The sequence below is a fragment of the Poecilia formosa genome, unplaced genomic scaffold (genome assembly GCF_000485575.1).
Source record: "Poecilia formosa unplaced genomic scaffold, Poecilia_formosa-5.1.2 Scaffold391, whole genome shotgun sequence".
NCBI lineage: Eukaryota > Metazoa > Chordata > Actinopteri > Cyprinodontiformes > Poeciliidae > Poecilia > Poecilia formosa.
This window is the reverse complement of record NW_006800330.1, coordinates 136,884-157,810: the sequence shown is the minus strand read 5'-3', so window position 1 is coordinate 157,810 and position 20,927 is coordinate 136,884. Positions and strand designations below refer to the sequence as shown.

At 38.4% G+C, this 20,927-nt stretch overlaps 2 protein-coding genes and 1 long non-coding RNA gene across 4 annotated transcripts in view; 1 reads left to right on the top strand and 2 right to left on the bottom strand.

Annotated features, from left to right (window-relative positions):
* The window catches only part of cratb (carnitine O-acetyltransferase b), a 14,537-nt gene extending 10,763 nt beyond the window's left edge, over window positions 1–3,774 (bottom strand). The window contains exons 1-4 of the mRNA XM_007575866.2: window positions 3,361–3,774; window positions 2,869–3,093; window positions 1,558–1,676; window positions 38–91 (exon numbers count right to left, since the gene is read on the bottom strand). Of these exons, the coding sequence (XP_007575928.1) occupies window positions 38–91; window positions 1,558–1,676; window positions 2,869–3,093; window positions 3,361–3,411 (449 nt within the window). The 5' untranslated portion in view covers window positions 3,412–3,774. The remainder of the gene's footprint in view (window positions 1–37; window positions 92–1,557; window positions 1,677–2,868; window positions 3,094–3,360) is intronic.
* The window catches only part of LOC107833464 (uncharacterized), a 12,700-nt gene extending 1,281 nt beyond the window's left edge, over window positions 1–11,419 (top strand). Inside the window, exons 2-3 of the long non-coding RNA XR_001659210.1 lie at window positions 6,334–6,337; window positions 11,408–11,419. This is a non-coding gene — a long non-coding RNA (uncharacterized LOC107833464). The remainder of the gene's footprint in view (window positions 1–6,333; window positions 6,338–11,407) is intronic.
* ppp1r18 (protein phosphatase 1, regulatory subunit 18) lies at window positions 4,947–20,927 on the bottom strand. Of its 2 annotated transcripts, none has more exons than XM_016662820.1 (4): window positions 19,621–20,927; window positions 15,661–19,457; window positions 8,184–8,394; window positions 4,947–5,748 (listed from the first exon to the last, which is right to left on the bottom strand). In XM_016662820.1, exons 2-4 carry the CDS (start codon window positions 19,384–19,386, stop codon window positions 5,729–5,731), a joined length of 3,957 nt encoding a protein of 1,318 aa, XP_016518306.1. In that variant the 5' UTR covers window positions 19,387–19,457; window positions 19,621–20,927; the 3' UTR covers window positions 4,947–5,728. The 2 variants fall into 2 exon arrangements, with proteins under 2 accessions (XP_016518306.1, XP_016518307.1); XM_016662821.1 differs by having other exon boundaries at window positions 8,259–8,394.

Genomic DNA, 20,927 nt, shown 5'->3' with positions numbered 1-20,927 from the left:
GAGTGTTCACTGAGTTATTATAGAAGGTAAAGCTCACCTGTTCACTTTGGCTCTGAAGTCCAAAACAGCTGCTATCAATTTAGATGCAAACCTGTGAAGAAAGGAACATAATATTACCATCATTATAGATTTAAAGCTGGGCTGAAAACTGCTTTTCATTTTGGGCCAAATCAACAATCTGAACGTCCTTAAAGGGCCAGTTGTGCCAGAATGTGTTGATAAAACCCATAAAACTGTTAAATTATCAATAAATAGCTGTTTTAGCATTCAGTAAATGTTTCCTAAGATTAAATAATATTGAACAAGTTTTCTCACTGATCAGTTCATCCATGATTTTCTGATCGTTTTTGTGTTTTTCTGCAATCAAAAACACAGTTTGTGGTGCAAATTTAGAAATATCTGTAAGGAATTTTTACAATATGTGATGTTAAATGTGACTTTTTATTAATCGCTGCATCGCTAACAGACTATAACTTGACATCCAGGAAGGTTGAGGCAGCAGTTACTTCAACTCAAAGTTTTTGCCAATTTTGAGAAAAAATTTGCAGTAAAAATCAGAAAAACTGTGTTGATGTGTTGATTTTGTGTGAATTTTACGGATTTGTGAGGAACTGAAGGGACTTGTTGACGTAATTTGAGGTCTGGAGGGCCACATAATTAGCTACAGCGGGCCAGATTTGGCCCCTGGACCTTGAGTTTGACACATGATTTATGGAGTTTAACCCAGTGGGTCCAAACTTTTTTCCATTAGTGCCAAAACTGTTAAGTTGAGAAAACCTGAGGACTAAATTTTTTTTATTACTAAAAATGAAAAGTTTTATTTCTGAAGATGTTGTTTTTATCTCTTCAATGTTATGATAAACTATTTTAATAAAACCATAAAAAGCATTATAATTAAAATTTACTATTTAAGCACAGTAGTCTAATTTTTGTAAAAAAGTAATCTGTAAATCATTGTTGATCCAAAATACAATCAGAGCCTTTCACAGCTGATGTATTAAATATTTTCCAAAACTTTTTAGGGGTTTATTAGCCTTATTTTTATGTATTTTTATTTTTTTGGAAACAAAGGTTGGGCAGCATTGTCTTGCTGGTTTCAGCAAAGTGTCATAAAAAAACAACAGAAATATTAATAAAATAAATATTATTGTCTTGCACCTAAACAAATAAACATAAGAACATTTTATTTGTCTGTAAAAATCTCAATTTAATCGCATTTAGTTCCATCCAGAGGGCAACAAATGGCCCCCAGGTCACACTTTGGACATCTCTGGTTTAACCATAACATATAAAAACATTGCAATCTATGAGATAAAATAAATAGTTTAGGAAAAGCGTTTTTTGGTTCTTCTTCTGTTTGAATTTTATCAGTCAGAACGCATCCTCTCCCGATAAGTGAAGCCTCCACTATCGGATGTTTCTCCAGCAGAAAACAAAGCAAACGACTCGACCACCAAACACAGATAAGGACGTCTGAATGCCAGAGTAAGCATCTCCTTCAGACACACGCTTCTAACTGCTCATTATGGGTCAAACCGTGTAGTTTTCTGAACTCACAGCAGCTGGCTCCTCCAGTCGTTGTAGTCCCTGCGGGGCAGAGAGATGGCCGGGTTGGAGTGGACCGCCAGGGGCTGCCTGCTCTCCAGGTACGCCCACTGGACCCACAGGTCTGACACCTGGAAGGACCAAAGAAAATTCAAACTGTTTATCGTTTTCTATACATTTTTTATTAATTTCAGTAAAAATAACTGAAGTACAATTAATTTTAAACAAAAAATATTCCACTCAAAGCATGAATACATTATCTATTTTTATGCAACTATCTACTATATTTTATTGTTTTCTCTTTCATTCTACATCAAAAATTAAATAAACATTAATATTTCACTTCACAATTTTGTTTAAGTAGCATTGTATGAATATTTAAATACTAATGCAATATTTATATACTTTACGAGATATTCAACTTATTTAGTTGGATGTATTAAATATGTATAATATGAGTAGATATTTATACTTTAAAAAAAAGTAATAAACTCAGGCACATAAAATAAAATTTAAAAAACATGCCGAGAGCTTTGGTACTAAAACATTCCTACAAAATGACTGCTACAACGCTAAAGTAAAACTCATTTGAGATATATTTTTTGCAAAATTTATGAGTTTAAAATGTTGAAAATGTGCTAAAAAGATCTAATATTTTTGTATTAATCTTAGAAATCTTCTAGAAAAACATGGACATTTCTGAATTTGCTAGAAAAAATTCTAACATTTTTAAATTAACCTCAAATTTTCTAGAAAAAAAACCAAGGAAATTTATTAGTTTGAAGTGTCTAAACTTTGCTAGGAAAAAACTCAAATATTTTTAGATTAATAAGAGAAAATTTCTAGAAAAAAATAAGGAAATTTCTGAGCTTCAAAAGTCAAAAATGTTCATCCAGCAAATTATTGATTTTTCACATTCAGAAATTTCCATGTTGGTTCTAGAAAATTTCTGTGATTAATCTCAAAAGTTTTGGATTATTTTGGTGTAACTTTACTCCTTTTTTTCTACCTAAGAAGTCCTTAATTCACTGTTGTGAAAATGACATCATTATGATTACAGATTCTAGAAAATTTAGCAAAAATATTTACAGAATGACACTGTATGTTGCTCTCTAACTTTCACCAGATGACTTTTGTTTTTGTGAGCATTTCATGGTTATTACTTTGGTAATTTAGTTAATTTCTGTGTCTTTAACTCGTTTAAATATATTCAAAGATGTTCCTGGTGTAGTGCATTTTGGACTGTGTCTTTTTTGCTTTTAAGCAATAGCAATTATGCTTCCGCCCATTTCCAGCTTGAACATGTGTCTGCTTCACACACACCCAGTTCTTGGTGAGCCTGGCTCTCCTCTCCAGCCCCTCCTGCAGCTGCTGTCCCAGGCCCCCGGGCCTCCCGAACTCCTGCACCATCCTGCGGGTGTGGTTGATCTCCTCCGGGGGCAGAAGGGGCTCCAAGGCTCTCAGATACCCCTGCAGGGTCTGGGTCAGCGGGGGCACCGGCTGCGGGGGCACCGTGGAGTAGAAACACGGTTCCTGCCTCGGGGAAACCTGCACAAAAGAAGAGGGACGCGTGTTTTTCTGTTTACTGAACGCCTGGTTTGTCTTCCACTGGAGTTTGACCAGAGCCAATTAAATCGCGTCACTGCAGGAAATGCAGAAGATATGATAGTGGAATCTACATCCGCTACTCGTTATTTAATTACCAGCAGTGTTGTTGATAGAAATACTCACTTTGTGGCCCTTTTTGTCACTCTACGAGACGAGAAGGTCAACAGAAACAGCATGAAAACAACTCGACAAAAACAAAAGACTCACCAAAGACAGCCATGCTCTGCAAGTTCTGGGGTGAATATTTTTGAAAATCATATTTCCTGGGATCAGCTCCCCACTCTGTGGAGCATGTGTGGCCACAAAAAGGCACCTTCTCCTTTACGTCCACAGACGTATATAGCTCAGACCGCGCAGCGTCAGATCCCCAAAATGAAGCCCTGACCGCCTCCTACTTCTCCGCCATGGAGACACACGGCAGCCCTCATCGCTCGACGCACAACTTTCTGAGAAAAGTTGATTTTTCAGGGCGGAAAACAACGCGGTCCCCCCTCCGCCTCTTCTCTCCGGTGGTTGTTCCCTCTGGCAGCGAGCATGCAGAGCCTCACGTAGTGGACAGAAGCTAGGAGATGACTACTGCCTGCCGCCGCCGCGGCTGCTGTACACGTGCTGACGTAAAGACGTTTCCGTAAACAGCTACGTGACCGACCCGCGAAAGCAAGGTGCAGTACCGTGTCTGGGCAAAGGGTGCCGCTGTTGCGCCCTCAACTCTGGTAAACAAGTGGTGAACCCTAAACAGAGACGTTGTAAAAATATTACAGAGGTAACTATCTACATTTACTCAATTACACTTACTTCAGTAACTATTTAGAAAAAAATTGCTTTTAGGATTATTTTTACTACGCTGTACTATACTTGAGTAACTTTATATGAAGTATAATTACTATTACTTGGGTACATTTTCAGGCTTCTTTTCCCACTGAAAGAAAAACAAACACACCTGCAGTTTTTGTTAACTTATTAAGTTTTTCTGTTAAAAGAAACTGATTTGGAAAATTTTTATTGCCTGATTTGTTTTTTCTGTTACTCATATGAATTATTGTCACAGAAATTCCACTTAACTTTGTATAATTTGTAATTCCTGTAGTATTTATGTAATTATTTCACACTTCCTGTGCCACGTCCATTATAGCTCGTGAAAGTGACACCTGATTTATTTTAAAGGGTGAAACAAACAGATTAAAATAAAAGTAGGTCATGACTTTCTGTAACAGCGGACTGGTGAATGAACTTAGATAATTTCTTCTGATGTGAAGGCAAATTAAATGTTAACAAATTTTCACATTTAATTATTTATATATGTTAGAATCAATTGAATCATTTATTTCCAGTTTAGTTTAAGTAATCACATATATGATTATTTTTTCAATTTGTTTTTGTATTTCTAGATTTGAGTAAAAGGAGAATTAAGAAATAGTACAAAAATTAGGAATTATTTAGTTTTGTGGTTATAGTGAGGATCTTATTACAAAAATATTTTTATTTGGGTCTCAATTTTGATTGTTTTTATTCACTGGATATGTTTTACAGTACTGTTATTGATCATCTAATCAAAAACATTTTGAAAAAATACAAAATAACACTGTGGGACATCTGTTGACAAACACAAGAGCCAAAGACATTAAAATTGTTTTCAGTTCCATAATTTCAACATTTCGCAATATTTTCAAAGAAAACCAGAACTAAAATACATCTGGGAAAACATCTGGGAAAAGTAATTTAATTGTGACTCAAAACAGAAACTGCTGAGAAACATTCATTTAAACGCAAGCACCAAAAAAAAGGACATAAAACTGTTTTATAACACTTTATTAGCTTTTTCTGTTTTGAAGCCAGCTTCCATAACCATCAAAGGAAAACCGTCACATGCACATAATCTTTACCAATTGAAATATTTAGGTTAAATAAGCAAAATAAAAGTCCAAAATCAGCTGAAGTGCATCTGGTGTCTGGGTTGAAATAAAATCTTCCTCTCATTGACATCCGTTCAGGTCCCATTCACAATAAAAACACCAAAAATAAAACCTTTAGCAGAGTCCATATTCATAGACCAATCATGTCACACATTGCACCAAAACCCAGTGAAAGTTGGTTTATTAAACAGGCTTCAAACTATCAGATTACATTAATCTTTAGGTCATCTGTATGAGCTAATCCAGCAGGCACATAAATCCAGATGACATAAAAATCACTTCAAGTCTATTTTTTCAGAGCATTCTAACATTTAAAAGACAAATATAGAAGAAACTATAAAATATATCACCTGGAAAATAAAATCTTCTTTTCATTTGTTCTTATTGCATAGATAAGTGATTGTCATCACTCAGAAATGCACACCTGAGTTTTTATTTTTATCTTTTTACATACGTACCGTGCTTTAACATTCACAGCTGTCCCTTCAAATAAATGTTCCCACAGTAAACAACCATGTGCCTCATCCTAAATGAACTGATTCTACATGCCAAAATGAATACAACACACCAATAAGTCAAAAGAGGATAAAAAATTATAGGATTTTTTGATAAAATGTCGATGATCTCATCACATGGGCAATTTTGGTGAAGATGATTGGCTTCTACCGAGGGCAAGACTCATCTGGAAGACAGAGACGAAAGGAAATTAAAGTGGATCTTTATTTACGTTTTGAATACAATTAGATTTTAAGATGGATTACTCTTCGTTAATAAATTACCGATTGTGTCTACAGGACAGGTGCAGTTTAACTCTTCTTCTTTATAATGAGCTTGCCCACATTGCTCACCTGTTATTTACAGATTTTACCCCATTTATTTAGAAAATAAGATCTCAATGATCTGTATTTTCTCCTTCACAACAAACCATTCAAATGTCAGAGGAGTTTAAATAACAGCAAAAACATTCAGGAAGGTAATAAATCATGTTTATGAAACTCTGATGCTAACTAGCATGCTAAAGGAAGACATGCTAGCTTGATAATATAAGTAGATATTTATACTACTTAAAAACTAAAAGTAATAAAATCAGGTATATACAGGCACATAAAATAAAACTTAAAAAGATGTTGAGAGCTTTGGTAATGTTGCATTTCTCTGAAAATTTTAGGGGAAATTATTGCTGCAACGCTAACTAGCATGCTAAAGCAAAACTCACTTGAGACGTATTTTTTACCCAGTTAAAACGTTGATTATAAAAAAATAAAAGGGAAGTTATCTGAGGGTTAACAAACTGGAATGAAGAGGAATTAAATCATTGTTTTGACCTTTCGGGGAAACAGTATCAGTAACAAACTGAAAACTACAATGCTGGCAGGCTAAAAAAGTCCAAATACTTGCAAAAGCAACTGATGCTTTCAACAGAAACAAATTATACAAAGTCATACAAAAACAGTGGCTTTATGCAATTTGGTGAATATTTATAAGGATGTGGTTGCAAGAAACCAACTATATGTCACAACAATTTTAAACAGTAAACGATTTAGCAGCATGTTTTATTGGAAGTGGACTTTATGTTGTGCATTTCTGCTAATCACTCAAAGCATTTTATATTAAAGCCACATTCACCAAACTGCACTCACAAACATATATTCAAACACATGCAGCTCTGGAAAAGACTAAGAGCCCACTGCACTGACCCTCATTGAAAACCTCAGTTATTCCATCTGAACTCTTCCTGAGTTAAAACAGCAGTTTTGCTGTTTCTAAATGAATATTAACTTGTTTTATTTGTATTATTTGAGGTCTGAAAGCACTGCATGCTTTTTTCTTATTTTGACCATTTCTCATTCTCTGCTAATAAATACAAGTTTTTTGGTTTTTTGCTTGGAATTTCAGAGACATGTTGTCAGTAGTTTACAGAATAAAAGAGCAATATTCATTTTACCCAAACATAAACCTATAAAGGATAAAATAAGAGAAACTGATCATTTTAAATGGTCTCTTATGTTTTCCAGAGCTGTGTATGCAGATCAGCAGGCAGAATGTGGTAAAGTGCATAGAAACAGGGATAAACATGAAGCTGGAGTCGAACCCATAACGTTCAGACTGCAAGAAAAGTCACCTCAGGTTAAAGGTCGATAGTACAAACATGAGGCAGTGGTGAGGATATATGCCTGTAAAACATTTGTTTGCTGTTTATTCCAATGTGATTTATAATCTCTGTCTCAGGGGTGTCCAAACTTTTTGTCACATGGGCCAAAACTGTCGACTGGATAAAAAAAAAATCCTAACCTAAAATCAAACAGATAAAGTAGCCCATATTTTTTATTTTTTCAAAATGAATTTCCATTGTAGATCCAAAAGTTGAAAGGGATTTTTATGACAGTGTAGTAGGGCCATTGAAAATAATAAAAATTTAATTAAATTTCCACCAAAGACTTCAGAAATTTAGCGATTAATCTCAGACATTTTCTAGGAAAAATTATACATTTAGTTTCAAATGTCAAAAAATTTTGATTTTTGAAACTCAGACATTTTCCAATTTTTTGAGGAAAATTTCTGAGATTAGTGTCAAAATGTATGAGGTTTTTTTTTTTTTTTGGCAGAAATGTACTCTTTTTTTCCTCTACAATTACCCCATTGTACATTCTGCATATTTGCTGTATTAAAAGAAAGACATTTAGTTTTTAGTTTCTTTTGGGTTAGACTGAATGCATTTATTTTCAGTAATAATAATAACAGAATTTGGGTCACTTTCTTTCAAAACATTTGCTATATTTAGCCAAGTTTGGTAAAAAATAAAATAAAATAAAACCTGCAGCAAATTTGGCTTTTACCTTGATTACAAATTGAAACTCTGTAAATGTGTTAAATTATTTAAATAGTTATTGGGGGCCACAAGAGTCAGCTCAAGGGCCACAAATGGCCCCCAGGCCACACTTTGGACACCTGTGCTCTAGCTGGAGCTTCACCAAGAAAAACCCTTTATTTTGACTAAAACATCAACTTTTTAAAATGAATAAATCAAACCCAATAGATAGATAATTTCTCAGGACATCTGTAAGACATAAAACATTCATTAAACTTTATGTCTTCGGAGACGGGGGTGACACTGACCCACTCTCAGGCGAGGTGTCGTCGCCGTCCCTGTGCTCTTCGTGCTTTTGAGCACAACTCCTCCTCCTCCCTCACCTTCACCATCGTCCTTGTGCGCCTCCTTCTCCTTTTTCTCAAGGTCATAAGGGAGTGGACTCAACGTCAGCATGAAGGTCTCTGAAGGATACTCACACACCTGCTCCAGCTGGTCTTCATCAAAACACACCTTCCCCTGCAAAAGACAACACACATTTTGGTTTTATTGTATTATATTAAATGAGCGATGTCGAACTGTAAAACATTTGGGCTGCATTTAGTTGTGTCTACTTTCTTCTGCTCTTTAAGTCAAATAAATTTTGCGACTTTTTGATTTTGAACCGAAATGTCTGAGTTAGTGAAAGATAAACTTACAGTAGTAAGTTGTGTTAACTTTTTTATTAATTTTTTGGGTTAAAAACACTGAAAGAAGAAAAAGACAGGAGAGGGAACTATTTCCCAGAATGCTTAGCGGCACATTTTGTATCCTGAGATGGAAGTGCGATACATTTATATGAGTAAGTTGAAATTTTACTTAGCTGTTCAAAAATAGTGTTAATGTTAATGAGGACAAAAACATTTTCACTAAGAGACATGACGGGTTTTACAGCATTTTTCTCTTTATAAATTAAATTAACATTTGACAACCCCTTTTAAGTTTGACAAAAAATAAAAACACAGAAACCTGTTTTTTTTCATACACTGTAAAACATTTGAAGGTGGTTTAACTTGAAAATGAAAGTCCACCTGCTGCCTCAAAAATGAAATTTAAGTCAATAAGGAAATTGTTTTGGTTTTAACTCAGAAATTAAAGTTCATGAAGTTTATTTAACAACAAGAGACAAGTTTTCTAAACAACTGAATTGTAAGTTTTAACTTAATGCTGCAATTTAAACCAAATAATTATTTCACAAAGTGCAACAAAAAAAATTCTCTCACCTAGTTAAAGAGCCACATACTCACAATCTCAAGTTAAAATAACTACTTATTTTACTTTAGAGTAAATTAAATTCTTGTTTCAAATTGCATGAACACAATTTCTGATCTGATAATGAATTTTATTAAACATAAGAATTAATTCTGCTCAGAAACATTTAGTGTGATCATCAAGCATTAAAACAAACATTTGCCTTAATAAAATACCAGTCAGATCAATGTAACACACTTCCATCTCAGGATACAGAAACATGCCGCTAAGCATTCTGGGAAATAGTTCCTACTCCTATCTGTTTCTTTTTTCAGTTTTTTTAAGTGCTAACCTAAAAACTCTAGTTTATACAACTCTTGGAGGTTTGACAAAATTAATAAAAAGTTAACACAACTTAATATACTGAAAGTTTATTTTTCACAAACTCACACAAAATCTAAAACTTGCTAAATTTATTTGACTTAAACAGTAAAACTAGATGTTTTACTTTGTATGATAGCTTAAAATTCTTGCAAACGTGACCTATTGTGGAAAAATGTTTCTAACTGAAGACAAACGGCTTCAAACTCGGCCTATTTCCTCTTAGATATGCTAACTTCAACTTGCAAAGACAGACAGGGTGTAGGTGCTGGAAAAAGTTTCAGTGTGTCTCTGAGAGGCGTCTGCACACGCTATGACTGTTAAGCCAACTGACAGCGTGAGGCTTAAAACAGCAGAAATACTCCAATCACCCCTTGCAGTTGTTGACTGGAGAGCGGCGCAAATTAGGAAGCAGAAGCAGAAACAGAAACTGAACGCTAAGTTCTGGTTTTCTTAATAAAAAAAAAAAAGTAGAGCAAAGCCCAGTGGAGGTTGTTTACGAAGCAGTTAGTTTAAAGGAAGCAGCGGCACATCGACAGACTTAATCACAGAAGCTCAGCTCTGATGCCTGGATGGGGCAGTAAGTACATTTAGAAGTGCAGACAAGGTGTGCATGGAGCTGCTTCACTTTGAACTGTGGCCGTCTGAAGTGCAGAGAACAGCTCCGCTCAAGTGAGGCTGGCCGAATCAAACTAAGGCACAGAAGGCTAATCCTGCATCCCTGACCCTGATTAACCCAGGCTAACGCTGCAGGAGAGCAGAGCCAAAGAAGAAGCCAAGAAGAGGGAAGTTCATGCATTTAAATTCAAAGGCACAACAATGCAAGGCTGAAACTAGCAACAGAGAGTAGCTTTGAGGTCGCCTCCTACACTGACTTCCTTTTGCAAAACATTCGTGGGACTATGCAGAGGTAAAAAAATTCAAACAATACATGGGACAGAAGAGTAAATATTACAGGGACAAAAAAATGCCCAACAAGATCTTGCTGCAGGAGTCTATGTTTAGTAATATTACACAAGATCTGAGGTACAAAAGTAGAAAGAAAAGACTGAGTCAGTTGAAGCTCAGGCGGTTCACCCCCTACTGTGATGTGATGGTGTTGAGGGGGGAGGGAAGGACGGCTGACGTCAAACGGTCTGAAAGGCTCCAACAACGTGAGCAACAGGTGGTCAGAAAATCACTTTGTGGTCATCTCTTACTGCAGCTAAGAGAGTAAAGTCCTTATAGCCTGAATTACATGACAAAAAGCTATAAGGTGTTTATAGATTCTGTTTCTGCTACTCTTAAATGTAGCAGAAACAAGGAAAAAGACAGTTCTGAAATTATTGTATTTATTAAAGGAAAAAAGAAAACCAAGCAGGCCTCAACCTATGTGAAAAAGGTATTGCTTTTAAATATAGACTGGTTGGGCCGCAACAACCACCAAGAGTTTCAACTGGCATCGAGTCTTTTACTGTTGACCTTTGCAACTACAATGAAGCTGAAGTTGGTTTCCAATTCCAGCTTCCAATAGCTAAAGGGCGATTCCACTTAATTTTTCACAACTTTCCACATCTTTAATCAACTCTAGTTTAAAAACTACTACACCTAGACACTTGAAACTTGGAGTAGATTATTCTCTTCTTCAAGCTGAATATTTAAAACCTTGTTTGTGATTTGTGAAAACTCAATAAAGTTCGATAATCACCTTTTTTTTTCATCTGGATCACACTAGATCTGCTCTAATTAAAAAACTACAACACCTAGACTCTTCAAACCTGGACTAGATTATTCTGCTCTAATAGCAGAACATTTATAACCATGTTTGGGATTTGTGAAACTTTTATCTGATTTGTGAAAACTCAATGAAGTTCAATTTTCACCATTTTATGGCATCTGGATCACCATAGATCTGCTCTAATTAAAAAACTACAACTCCTAGACACTTCAAACCTGGACTAGATTATTCTCCTCTTCAAGCTGGATATTTAAAACCATGTTTGGTATTTGTGAAACATTTTTCTGATTTGTGAAACTTCCAAAAAGTGCGATATCACCACTTCTTTTTTTTTTTATCTCGGTCACACGAGAACTGCTCTAATTCCAAATTTATAAGACCTAGACTCTTCAAACTTGGACTAAATTATTCTGCTCTAATAGTATAATATTTAGAATCATGTTTGTGATTTGTGAAACTTCACTTCACTTACCAGACCCCTGCAAAAGACCTTTCCTTCCAACAGCCATCACCATCTACAATAACTCTTTGAAAAATTAATGAGTTCCACCAACATTTTATTTCCCATTGGGATTAATAAAGTGGTTTTGAATTAGAATTGAATTTGAAAAAAAACTGCATGGAGCATGTATGAATAGTAATCTGATCTTTAGTGAAGTTTCACAAATCATATAAAGGTTTCACAAATTCCAAACATGGATTAAAATATTCTGCTATTAGAGTAGAATAATATAGTCCAGGTTTGAAGAGTCTAGGTGTTGTAGTTTTGGAGCTGGAGTGACCAATATCCAAAAAATGTCCGAAATCAGCCTTTATTGAAGTTTCACAAATTAGAAAAAGGTTTCACAAATCACAAACATGGTTTTAAATATTCAGCTTGAAGAAGAGAATAATCTACTCCAAGTTTCAAGTGTCTAGGTGTAGTAGTTTTTAAACTAGAGTTGATTAAAGATCCGGAAGGTAGTGAAAAATTAAGTGGAATCGCCCTTTAGCTATTGGAAGCTGGAATTGGAAACCAACTTCAGCTTCGTGCAACTACATCACTGAAAGAGGCCATAGGAAGTGAGGGACGGGAAGACTGAACTGAGCGACTGAAATTGTTTTCCTAAGTTGTTTTTGCCATTTTCTTCATGGCTTTTACTTGTTCGAGTCGAGCTAATTTGTCTGTGAACGTAACACATCTGGTATTTACAAAAGTTGGAAATTGCTAGCTTAGAAACCGACCCATACCTCCTCCTTCCTCAAGTATTGATCAAATTGCCGACTCCACTTGAATTCACACCACATGATTTATGACAATGTGTCATAAAAAGCGTCCCCCCTTGAACCGGAGCAGAATTAAAAACACAATAAAACGAGAAGCACAAAAGACGAGAAGCTAGCCAGTTTGTTTTTTCCGGATATGCTAGGCTACGTGACGGTGCGGCACTGTTTCCATGGTTACGGCTAGACGCGTAGCTTCTCCATAATACAATATTTGATATGTTTCGAATCATACTTACTTCTAAAATAAATTAACGTTAATCTTCTTACCTTGTATAAAGTGTCGATACAAATCCGCGGCTACACCGAGGCTGACAGTCACTATTATTAACAGTTGCTAGTCGTTATGATTAACGGTTGCTATCCATCGCCGCCATCTTTCCTCATTAAAACTTATACAATAAAAAGACAAGTTTGGTTTGTATCATTGTCTCTTCCTGCAGCCGCTTGTTGATTTTGATTATGACATTTGACATAACGTTTATTGCTGGTTTAATAATGGGTCACTGTATTATGGTCGATGTTATCAACCTCTGCCAACGTCTAAAAATCATCCACTGTCCTCTTCTGTCCATTGAGATAAGTTTTGACTGACAGACCAGCCCACCAGGTCATGCCTGCATGTTTCCAGTTAATAATATTCATCCCTCTGTTGCCACTTTCTTGCTATATTTAGCAACATTTCAGACAAAAAAAAAATTGGTATGACCAAAATCAGAATCAGCAGATCATGTTTTTAAACATTGGTCATCAGCAATCGGCCAAAAAATTAGTGCACCATTTCTTTGAAATGCCCTGCTACTGAAATGTGCTATGAAAATAAACTTAACTTGACTTGAAATCATCATTTAAAAACTGATTTTTGTATTTACCCACGTTCTCTTTCTCTGACATTTAAATTTGTTCAATTCTGTGACAAAATCGTTAATTTGTAGCTAAGCATCTGAGTATGAGGATAACCTTAGGCTTTAGTCACAGAGGGACTTAAAGAAGTCCTTAAAACAAGAGTTTGGGGATTTAAAAGTGGACTCCACATCTCTTCCGTTTTGTCAACCTTATACTTTTTTACAGAAGCTCAGACATCTGAAAGAGGAAGCGAGTAAAGACACACAGCGTGACAGGGAGTTTCTGTCAGACCAAAGAAAAATACTTTAATCTTCTCACAACAGATAACAACAAATTGCCATCTTGTCTTTATCTCTCCTCAATGCCACCCGAATACCAACCTGGTCTTCAAACACTGTCTATTTTCCTCAACAAACCATGCACATCCAACTAAAACTTGGCCGCTGGACGTCTGAAACACTCAGAGGGACAACATGCTCAAAGATGGACCTGCAGTCCAACGACCCGAAGCCCCCGCTAGGGTCAGAGCCAAAGAGCACACAAAGAGTGATTTGTGCGAGAGGCAGCAAAGGCTGACTCAACAGTTGCAGGAAGAGAAGGAAACAGTCTACGGGGGAAATTTCAAGGAGCTTAGAAGTGTTAAAACACCAAAACAGCCACTTGAGTCATCTAAAAATGGCTGGAAATGTTCAAAAAGAGCAAGAATGATCTTCACAGGATGGTGAAAATCTTTACTTTTGACTCTTACTTGCATTTCCCTACTTACGAAAGTAAAATTAACTTTGTACAGTGAATTATTGGTGAAGTGTTCTTGTGAAGTTATCCTGTGTGAATTCTCTCATAAAATCTTGTGATTCAAGCAGGTACACAAAATTTATAAAACTGAAGGGAAGAAATGTTGCCTCTCATTGTGGTTTCCTATGCAGCTTTTCTGCCTCCACTGAAGCCTACACTGCAAAAACACAAAATTTTACCAAGTATTTTAGTCTAGTTTATAGTGCAAATATCTTTGTATACTTGAAATAAGACAAAACTAACTTAAAAGTAACTTTTTAGCAAGTTATAGAGGTTTATTTTAAGTAAACAATTCTTTAATATTGATTAAAAAGTACTAGTTCCAGTGGCAGATTGTAAAAATTATAACAAAACAATTTCCCCTATTTTATAAGTTAATTTATCTGCCAATGGAACAAGCATGTTTCCATCAATATTAAGGAATTATTTACTTAAAATCAGCCTTTATAACTTGCTAAAAAGTTAATTTTAAGTTAGTTTTGTCTTATTTGAAGTGTGTTAAAATCTGGACCAAAATTATTTGGTAATATTTTGTGTTTTTTGCAGCGCAAGCTTCAATCTGCTTTTGTCCCATGCTTAGTGTGTTTATTTATAACAATAAAACACAAAAAGCAATAAAAGTTAAAAGTCAGGGGGGAAGTAGAGCACAGGTGGAACAGGAGATCGCTCCAGGGTTTATGGCTCAGAATCAAGATGTCGTGCTTCATAAGGCTTTAACTGGCTTAGCTCCTTCTCTGTGATAACACTTCTCGATCAAAGGGGATGTTCTCCTAGTGCAGGGGTGTCCAAAGTGTGGTCCAGGGGCCATTCCTGGCCCTCAGACTGATTTTATGTGGCCCCAAGCTGAAATTCAAAAATAATATAAATTTGGCCTGTAGATGAAAGTGGAGACTTTTAATTTGAAATTAGTTACTAACATGATTTTCCTGCACAGCAAAACGTAAAGTACAACCAAAGTATTCGTATTTTTCTAACAAAGTTTTAATAAAAGATTAAGCCAAGTTCATCCAGAGACTTTTACTGAAAAGTTGCATCCAAATCAGCTTTTACTCTTTCTTAAACTTGACTAAATATAGCTGACATTTTGAAAGAAAGGGACCCAAATCCTTTTAAAAACTGAAAAATAATGTCAATACAACAAAATGCAAAATTAAAGTAGTAGTAAGTAGTACATGAATGTAAAAAAAAATCTCAGATATTCGCTAGAATGAAATCTAATTTTTAGATTAGATTTTACAAAAAACATGAAGTTATTGGCAGAAATTTAATCCTGTTTTTATAATGGACCTAATGTTGATTGCTTGATTTTAGGTTGTTTTTTGGGCCTGCAGCTATTTTTGAATCTATGATTTTGACCCAGTTGACAAAAAGTTTGGGCACCTCTGTCCTAGTGAAAGGGTATTGTAATTGACAACAAGAGCAGTCAGAAAATGATAAACTTGGATTTTGGTGTGACTTTAAACTCAAATTCAGATATATTTCTGTATAGTTGGGTAAATATGTCTGGGAGTGAATGTTCTTCCATTTTATATAACTTAAAGACTAAAACTTACCCTCTTTGGTGTCACTTTACTCTTGACCAGACAGGACCTTTCCAGATTCTGATATCCACCAATGACCTCAATCTCCTCCACCATTGGATACTTCTTCTTCGAAGGCTCATCCACAGTGGGGCTCATCGGTTGCTCGGGTGGGGCTTTAGCCGACCCTGCTGATGCTGCTGCTGGTACCGCTGTCCCGGGCCTCGCCACCGACGCCGTGGCTCCTCCTCCGACAGGCTTTCTGGGGGTGATTGTGATGGTGGCGCCTCTCTTTACTGGGCCCCCAGAAGCGCTCTTGATGGTGAAGAGCTTGGGCGAGGCGCTGGGAGACGGGGAGATGCTGGGGGAGCTGGCAGGAGATGGCGAGCATGGCGAGGAGGCTGGAGTCGGAGCACAGTTTGTAGGTTTCAGGAAGTTGTCAGGTGATTGGGTTCTTGAAACTGAGGAGTTGATGGTGATAGTTTGCTTCTGCTGAGATGTTGGGGAACAAAGATGTTGAGGAGACTCCTTGGGGTTGAGGTCTGGTGTTTCTTCAGCTTCTTTCACCTGCAGCTTTAACTCTCTTTTGGGACTCTGCTGTATTTTTGCTTCTCTTTCCTTTGCAGAGGTATTTGCAGATGACTTCAGCACTTCCTGCTCTTTCAGCTGAAACTGCTCGATCTGTTGCTGTATCGTCTGGACCCCGCGGATGTCGTCACCTGCTTTGCTTTTGCCATCCCCCTGCTGGGAGCTTGACATAAACGGCTTCACTTTAACAAGGTGTACAGAAGATGGGATGTCTACTGTCCTGTCCCTCAGATATAAACCAGTTCTGGAGCCAACTGTGTCCAGGTTGTAGATCCGACTCATGACTGCCAGAGAGTTGGGATGAGGCGGCGAAGGAGAGAGAGATCCTATAGAATCTGTAGAAGTTGTGTATTTCTCCAACTCCTCCTCGGAGAGCTCCCTGTCTTCCTCCTCCTCTTCTTCGTCTTCCTCTTCTGCGCTCTCGTATTGGGCCCTGTGCTGCTCCAGGTGCGGCTCTACATGTTTCAGGGGGTCAGCTTCATCCTCGGAAATCTGGGAGCCTTCAGAGGCAGAAGCTGAGCGCTCGCCTGCCACTTCCTCTCTGCTGCTGTCTTGTGAACTGAGGACAGAAACAGGAAGCTGAGGGCTGGTTTTCAACACGCCGACTTCCCGTCTGACGTCATACACACCCGTGCATGTCTGCTCTGCTGCTTCTCCCTTTACACTTTCCGGTTCAGCCAACCTTGTCTGAACCGCCACAGCTTCCCACTCTTTCTTTACCTCACTTCCTCTCACCTCGTACCTGTCCTCTTCTGCTGGAGCGTCACAGACGTCTGCAGCTTCACACCCATCTCCCACCCGGGCCTCTCTTTCTCTTTGCTTATCCAGCTCTCTCTGTCTGATCTTCTCTCGGAGGGACTCGATCCGGCTCAAAGGTTTTCCGATCCTCCAGCTGTCCCTCCTTTCCACCCTCTGACCTCCTTCCCAGTCTTGTCCGTCCACGCTCCGACACTCGCTGCCTTTTCTCTCCGCCATCTCTTCGGCAACATAAAACACAGTCCTTGGGATTTGAACCTCAAGAGGTGGGATCTTTTTTGGAGATCTAGGAATCTCTCTCTCTGGTCCGGAATGACTTCCTGTTTGAAAATCCTCTTCATGTGCAGCAGTGTAACGTCTTTCCTCCTTATTGTTTATGTAGATAGTTGTGTCCCCTACTTTTTCTATTTTGCTAATAAGATCCTCGGTTTGTTGGGATAAACCGGAGTGCATGAGGTAAGGTCCTTGTGGTCCTGTGCCGCTCCACTCTGGCCCTCGGTGGGGGATCTGATCTGGAACCATGGAGAGCAAACTGGAGCACTCTGTGAAAGCTGAATCAGGTTTGCATTGACTGTCAGGAGCTTCACTGGGATTGGGTGACTCTTCCAATGAAGCACCATCATAATCTGTTTCAGTTTGCACTTTTCTTTCCAGTCCATTGTCTGCTTCTGAATCTTTTTCCGAACCTGTCTCTCTCCTAGCGTCTCTTTCTGCTCTTGCTCTACCGTCTTGTCTGATTGGCACTCTTCTCGCAAACGATATTCCCTCTGTGTTTTTCACCGATGCCACCGTGAACCCCTTGTCTCCATCTGTGTCCAATACTTTCTCTGCAGATCTCTTATTGACAGGCTCAACTTTCTTCAGCTCACTCCTGTGTTTCTTCCACATTTCTGCATCGTTTTTCTTCTGATTTACTTTTTCATCCTCAGCTTTTACATGCTTTCCAAAGCGCTCCTTGCAGCTCAGCCTGAGCTTTGCTACCCCTGCTACATCCACCCAAGGAGCAACGTTTTTGTCGGGGTGAATCCTCTCTTGACCGCCTACGTCTCCTAAGCCATTCTCCACAGTGCCAATGACTCGATCCGAGAAGCTGAAGGAGCGTTTTGGGGTGCTTTTCATCAGCATGTTCTTTCCATTTGCTTTTCTCTCCTCAGACTGTCGATCATCTTGGTCTCCAGAGTATTTTCTCCTCCCCGATTGGAGGAAGTTATCTGAACTTTTGGACCGAGATGGAGGCTTTGGATGCTCTCCGAACTTACTCAGCAGCTTGCTGACCCTTCCTCCCTTTTCAATAAACACATTATCATCACAGCTGTCTCCTCCATCGTCTTTATTGATCACAGTTGCCTGACCCCAGGGTTTATCCTTCTCTTTTTCCCTCAGCCAGGACATTTCTGATTTCGTATCTCTGGTTACATCCAAGCTGCTCTTCCCTTCTCCGTCCTCTCTAGACTTTCCTCCTGTCCGCTCTTCGGTGCTGACTGACGGCTTGATGATCAGAACTTCAGAGGCTCGGATCTCCGTCACGCTCCCTCCTCCTGCAAGGATCTCCCTCAGGTCCATCTTCATCCCTCTTTTCCCCTGCTGGTCCTCCTCGGGCGTCTCTCTTTCCACCTCCCTCCATCTCGCCCTTCTTTCATCGCTGCCTTTTCGGTCCTGCTCGATGATGATGATGTTGTCGGCTCGGATGGTTCGAAGGCAGGGAAGAACGGGTGAAAACTGACCAGATGGTTGAGGGACAGCTTTTTCCTCCATCTCTTTTTTCCCTTTAAGGAACTCCTGCTCTTTCACTGAGTCTTTCCACTGTTTCTTGTCTTTTTCACATCCTTCTTGGTTGTTCTCCTTTTCTTTTCCTAGACTCTTCTCCCTGCTCTTCTCTTTCTCCCACCCTTCACTCAAATCCCTAAACCTTTCTATTTTCAGCTCAATATCTCGTCCTCTGCTCACCTCCACTTCTTGCGACCTGACGCAGAGTTTTCCCTCCACCTCATTTGGCGCCTCCAGATCTTTGCCTTTTCTCCACACACTTTGGGTACGAATAAACGGATTCTCGTGGACTGGAACGATGGTTTCCATCGACACCTGACTTCCAGGTTTGGGCTCTGCGTCCAGCCACATCCCAGGATCCGGACTGAGCGATGTCTCGCTTCCCAGATTGACCGTAATCGAGCTGTCAGTGTCACTCAGGCAGTCAGAGGTAGTTCTGGCATCCACCTGGAGCAGGCAGATGTCTCTGTCCCTGTCACCTAAACTCTCCTGCTTGGCCTTCCTCCTCTGGATGATCCCTCGTTTCCAGGCGGGCATGCTGGCCAGCTTCTCCTCCTCCTCCTTTTCTCTCCTCTCTCGCTGCTCCTCCTCTCTCCTCTTTCTCTCCAGAAGAAGCTGCTTCCATTCTGGCAGAGAAGAAACAGACATAACAAAAAGAAATGTGCACCTCTTTGGCCAAAGTGGGCGAAACCTCTCTCCCGGGAGATTTAAGGAATTATCTGTAATAAAAAAACAAAAAACAAACATAAAATATTAGCAAAAAATCCAGTTTTGTTTCACAAACATGTGTAATAATGATAAAACATATCATAATACGAATAGTTTGCGATATTGTTTGGGATTTAGATAACTCTGATTCTGCTTTTGCGAGGAAACACTTACAGACAACGAAGCTTGCGCAAAGATCCAATGCGCTCCGTCTCGTCTTAATCAGCCCAAGAGCGAATAAATAAAAAATAAATAAAGAAAGAAAGAAAGAATCAAGCCTTTAAAAAGTTTCGTTTAAAATGCATGCAGTCCCGCGAAGTCACTCGGAAAGTTGACTTTGCCTGAAGGCGAGATCGACGGCCGCTCCGTCCGTCTCCAGCTCCAGAACCACAGCGCTCTAATCCGATAACTGCAGCCAATTCCGTCAGGAGAGTTTAGCGGCACATACCATATTGTGGGAACTAAGAAAAGGAGTTTAAAGAGCAGAGCCGTCTGCCCGACTCCTGACCCCCTCCCCCTGCCCATCTCTCCGTCCGGGAGGACCGACTGGGGAGGATGATGAGGAAGAGGAGGAGGGAGAGGAGCGGCCATGAAACAGTCCAGATTTACCAAATCTGCTGCTGTAAGATCGGCTTCACTGGCAGAGGCGGCCCAAAGATGGAGGAGGCCCTAAGAACAATTTAACTTAGGGCCCAGACCTGGGGGGCCGTCCACATAAAAAAAAAGTATAGGTAGATTTGTACAAAAAACAAAAATACTGCCTCAGTGTGCTGAAACTGGGTATTAAACTTTTCTTCTCTTTTAATTGAAATGTGATGAGTAAATAATATGTACAAGGAAACAGATATAAATTCTACATCATGTTAACAAGAACAATATTGTTTAAATGTTTGTTATATGGCTTTGAGTCAAAACAGCAAAATGTTTTTTTATTTTTATTTTTTTAGAAAAAGTGACCCAAAACATTTACTTATTACTGACTGGGTGCTTTTTTTTTTTTTTGTTTTGATTGTTTTTAACTGCTTGGGCTATTTTTGGACACATTATAGACACAGATCGAAGTAGATAGAGGTACAAAATGTGAATTTTGCATGATATGTCCCACTTATTTTCATCAGATGGCAGCAGGGAAAGAACTAAAACCTGCAGGACAGTCAGCTCTGAGAGTCAGGATTTTAAAAAGCACTCATCTGGGGGACAGCTTTGAATCTGTTACCCTAATATCTTATTTAGAAACACAGTAAAACATAAAAGTATCTGTAAAAGAGTGCAATAAATCCTTAAAAAAAGAAACAAAAAACATCCAAGGTTAATGTATTTATTGTAGAGTACAAAATACTGAAAGTTATGATTGTGGTTGTCTAATTACTGGTGTCAACATCAAGATTATGAGTTTCCTTCTGCATTAATAAAACTAAATATATATAAAAAAACACTCAGCATATTTGATAAGTGGCTCTTAAAATGAATTAATATTTAAC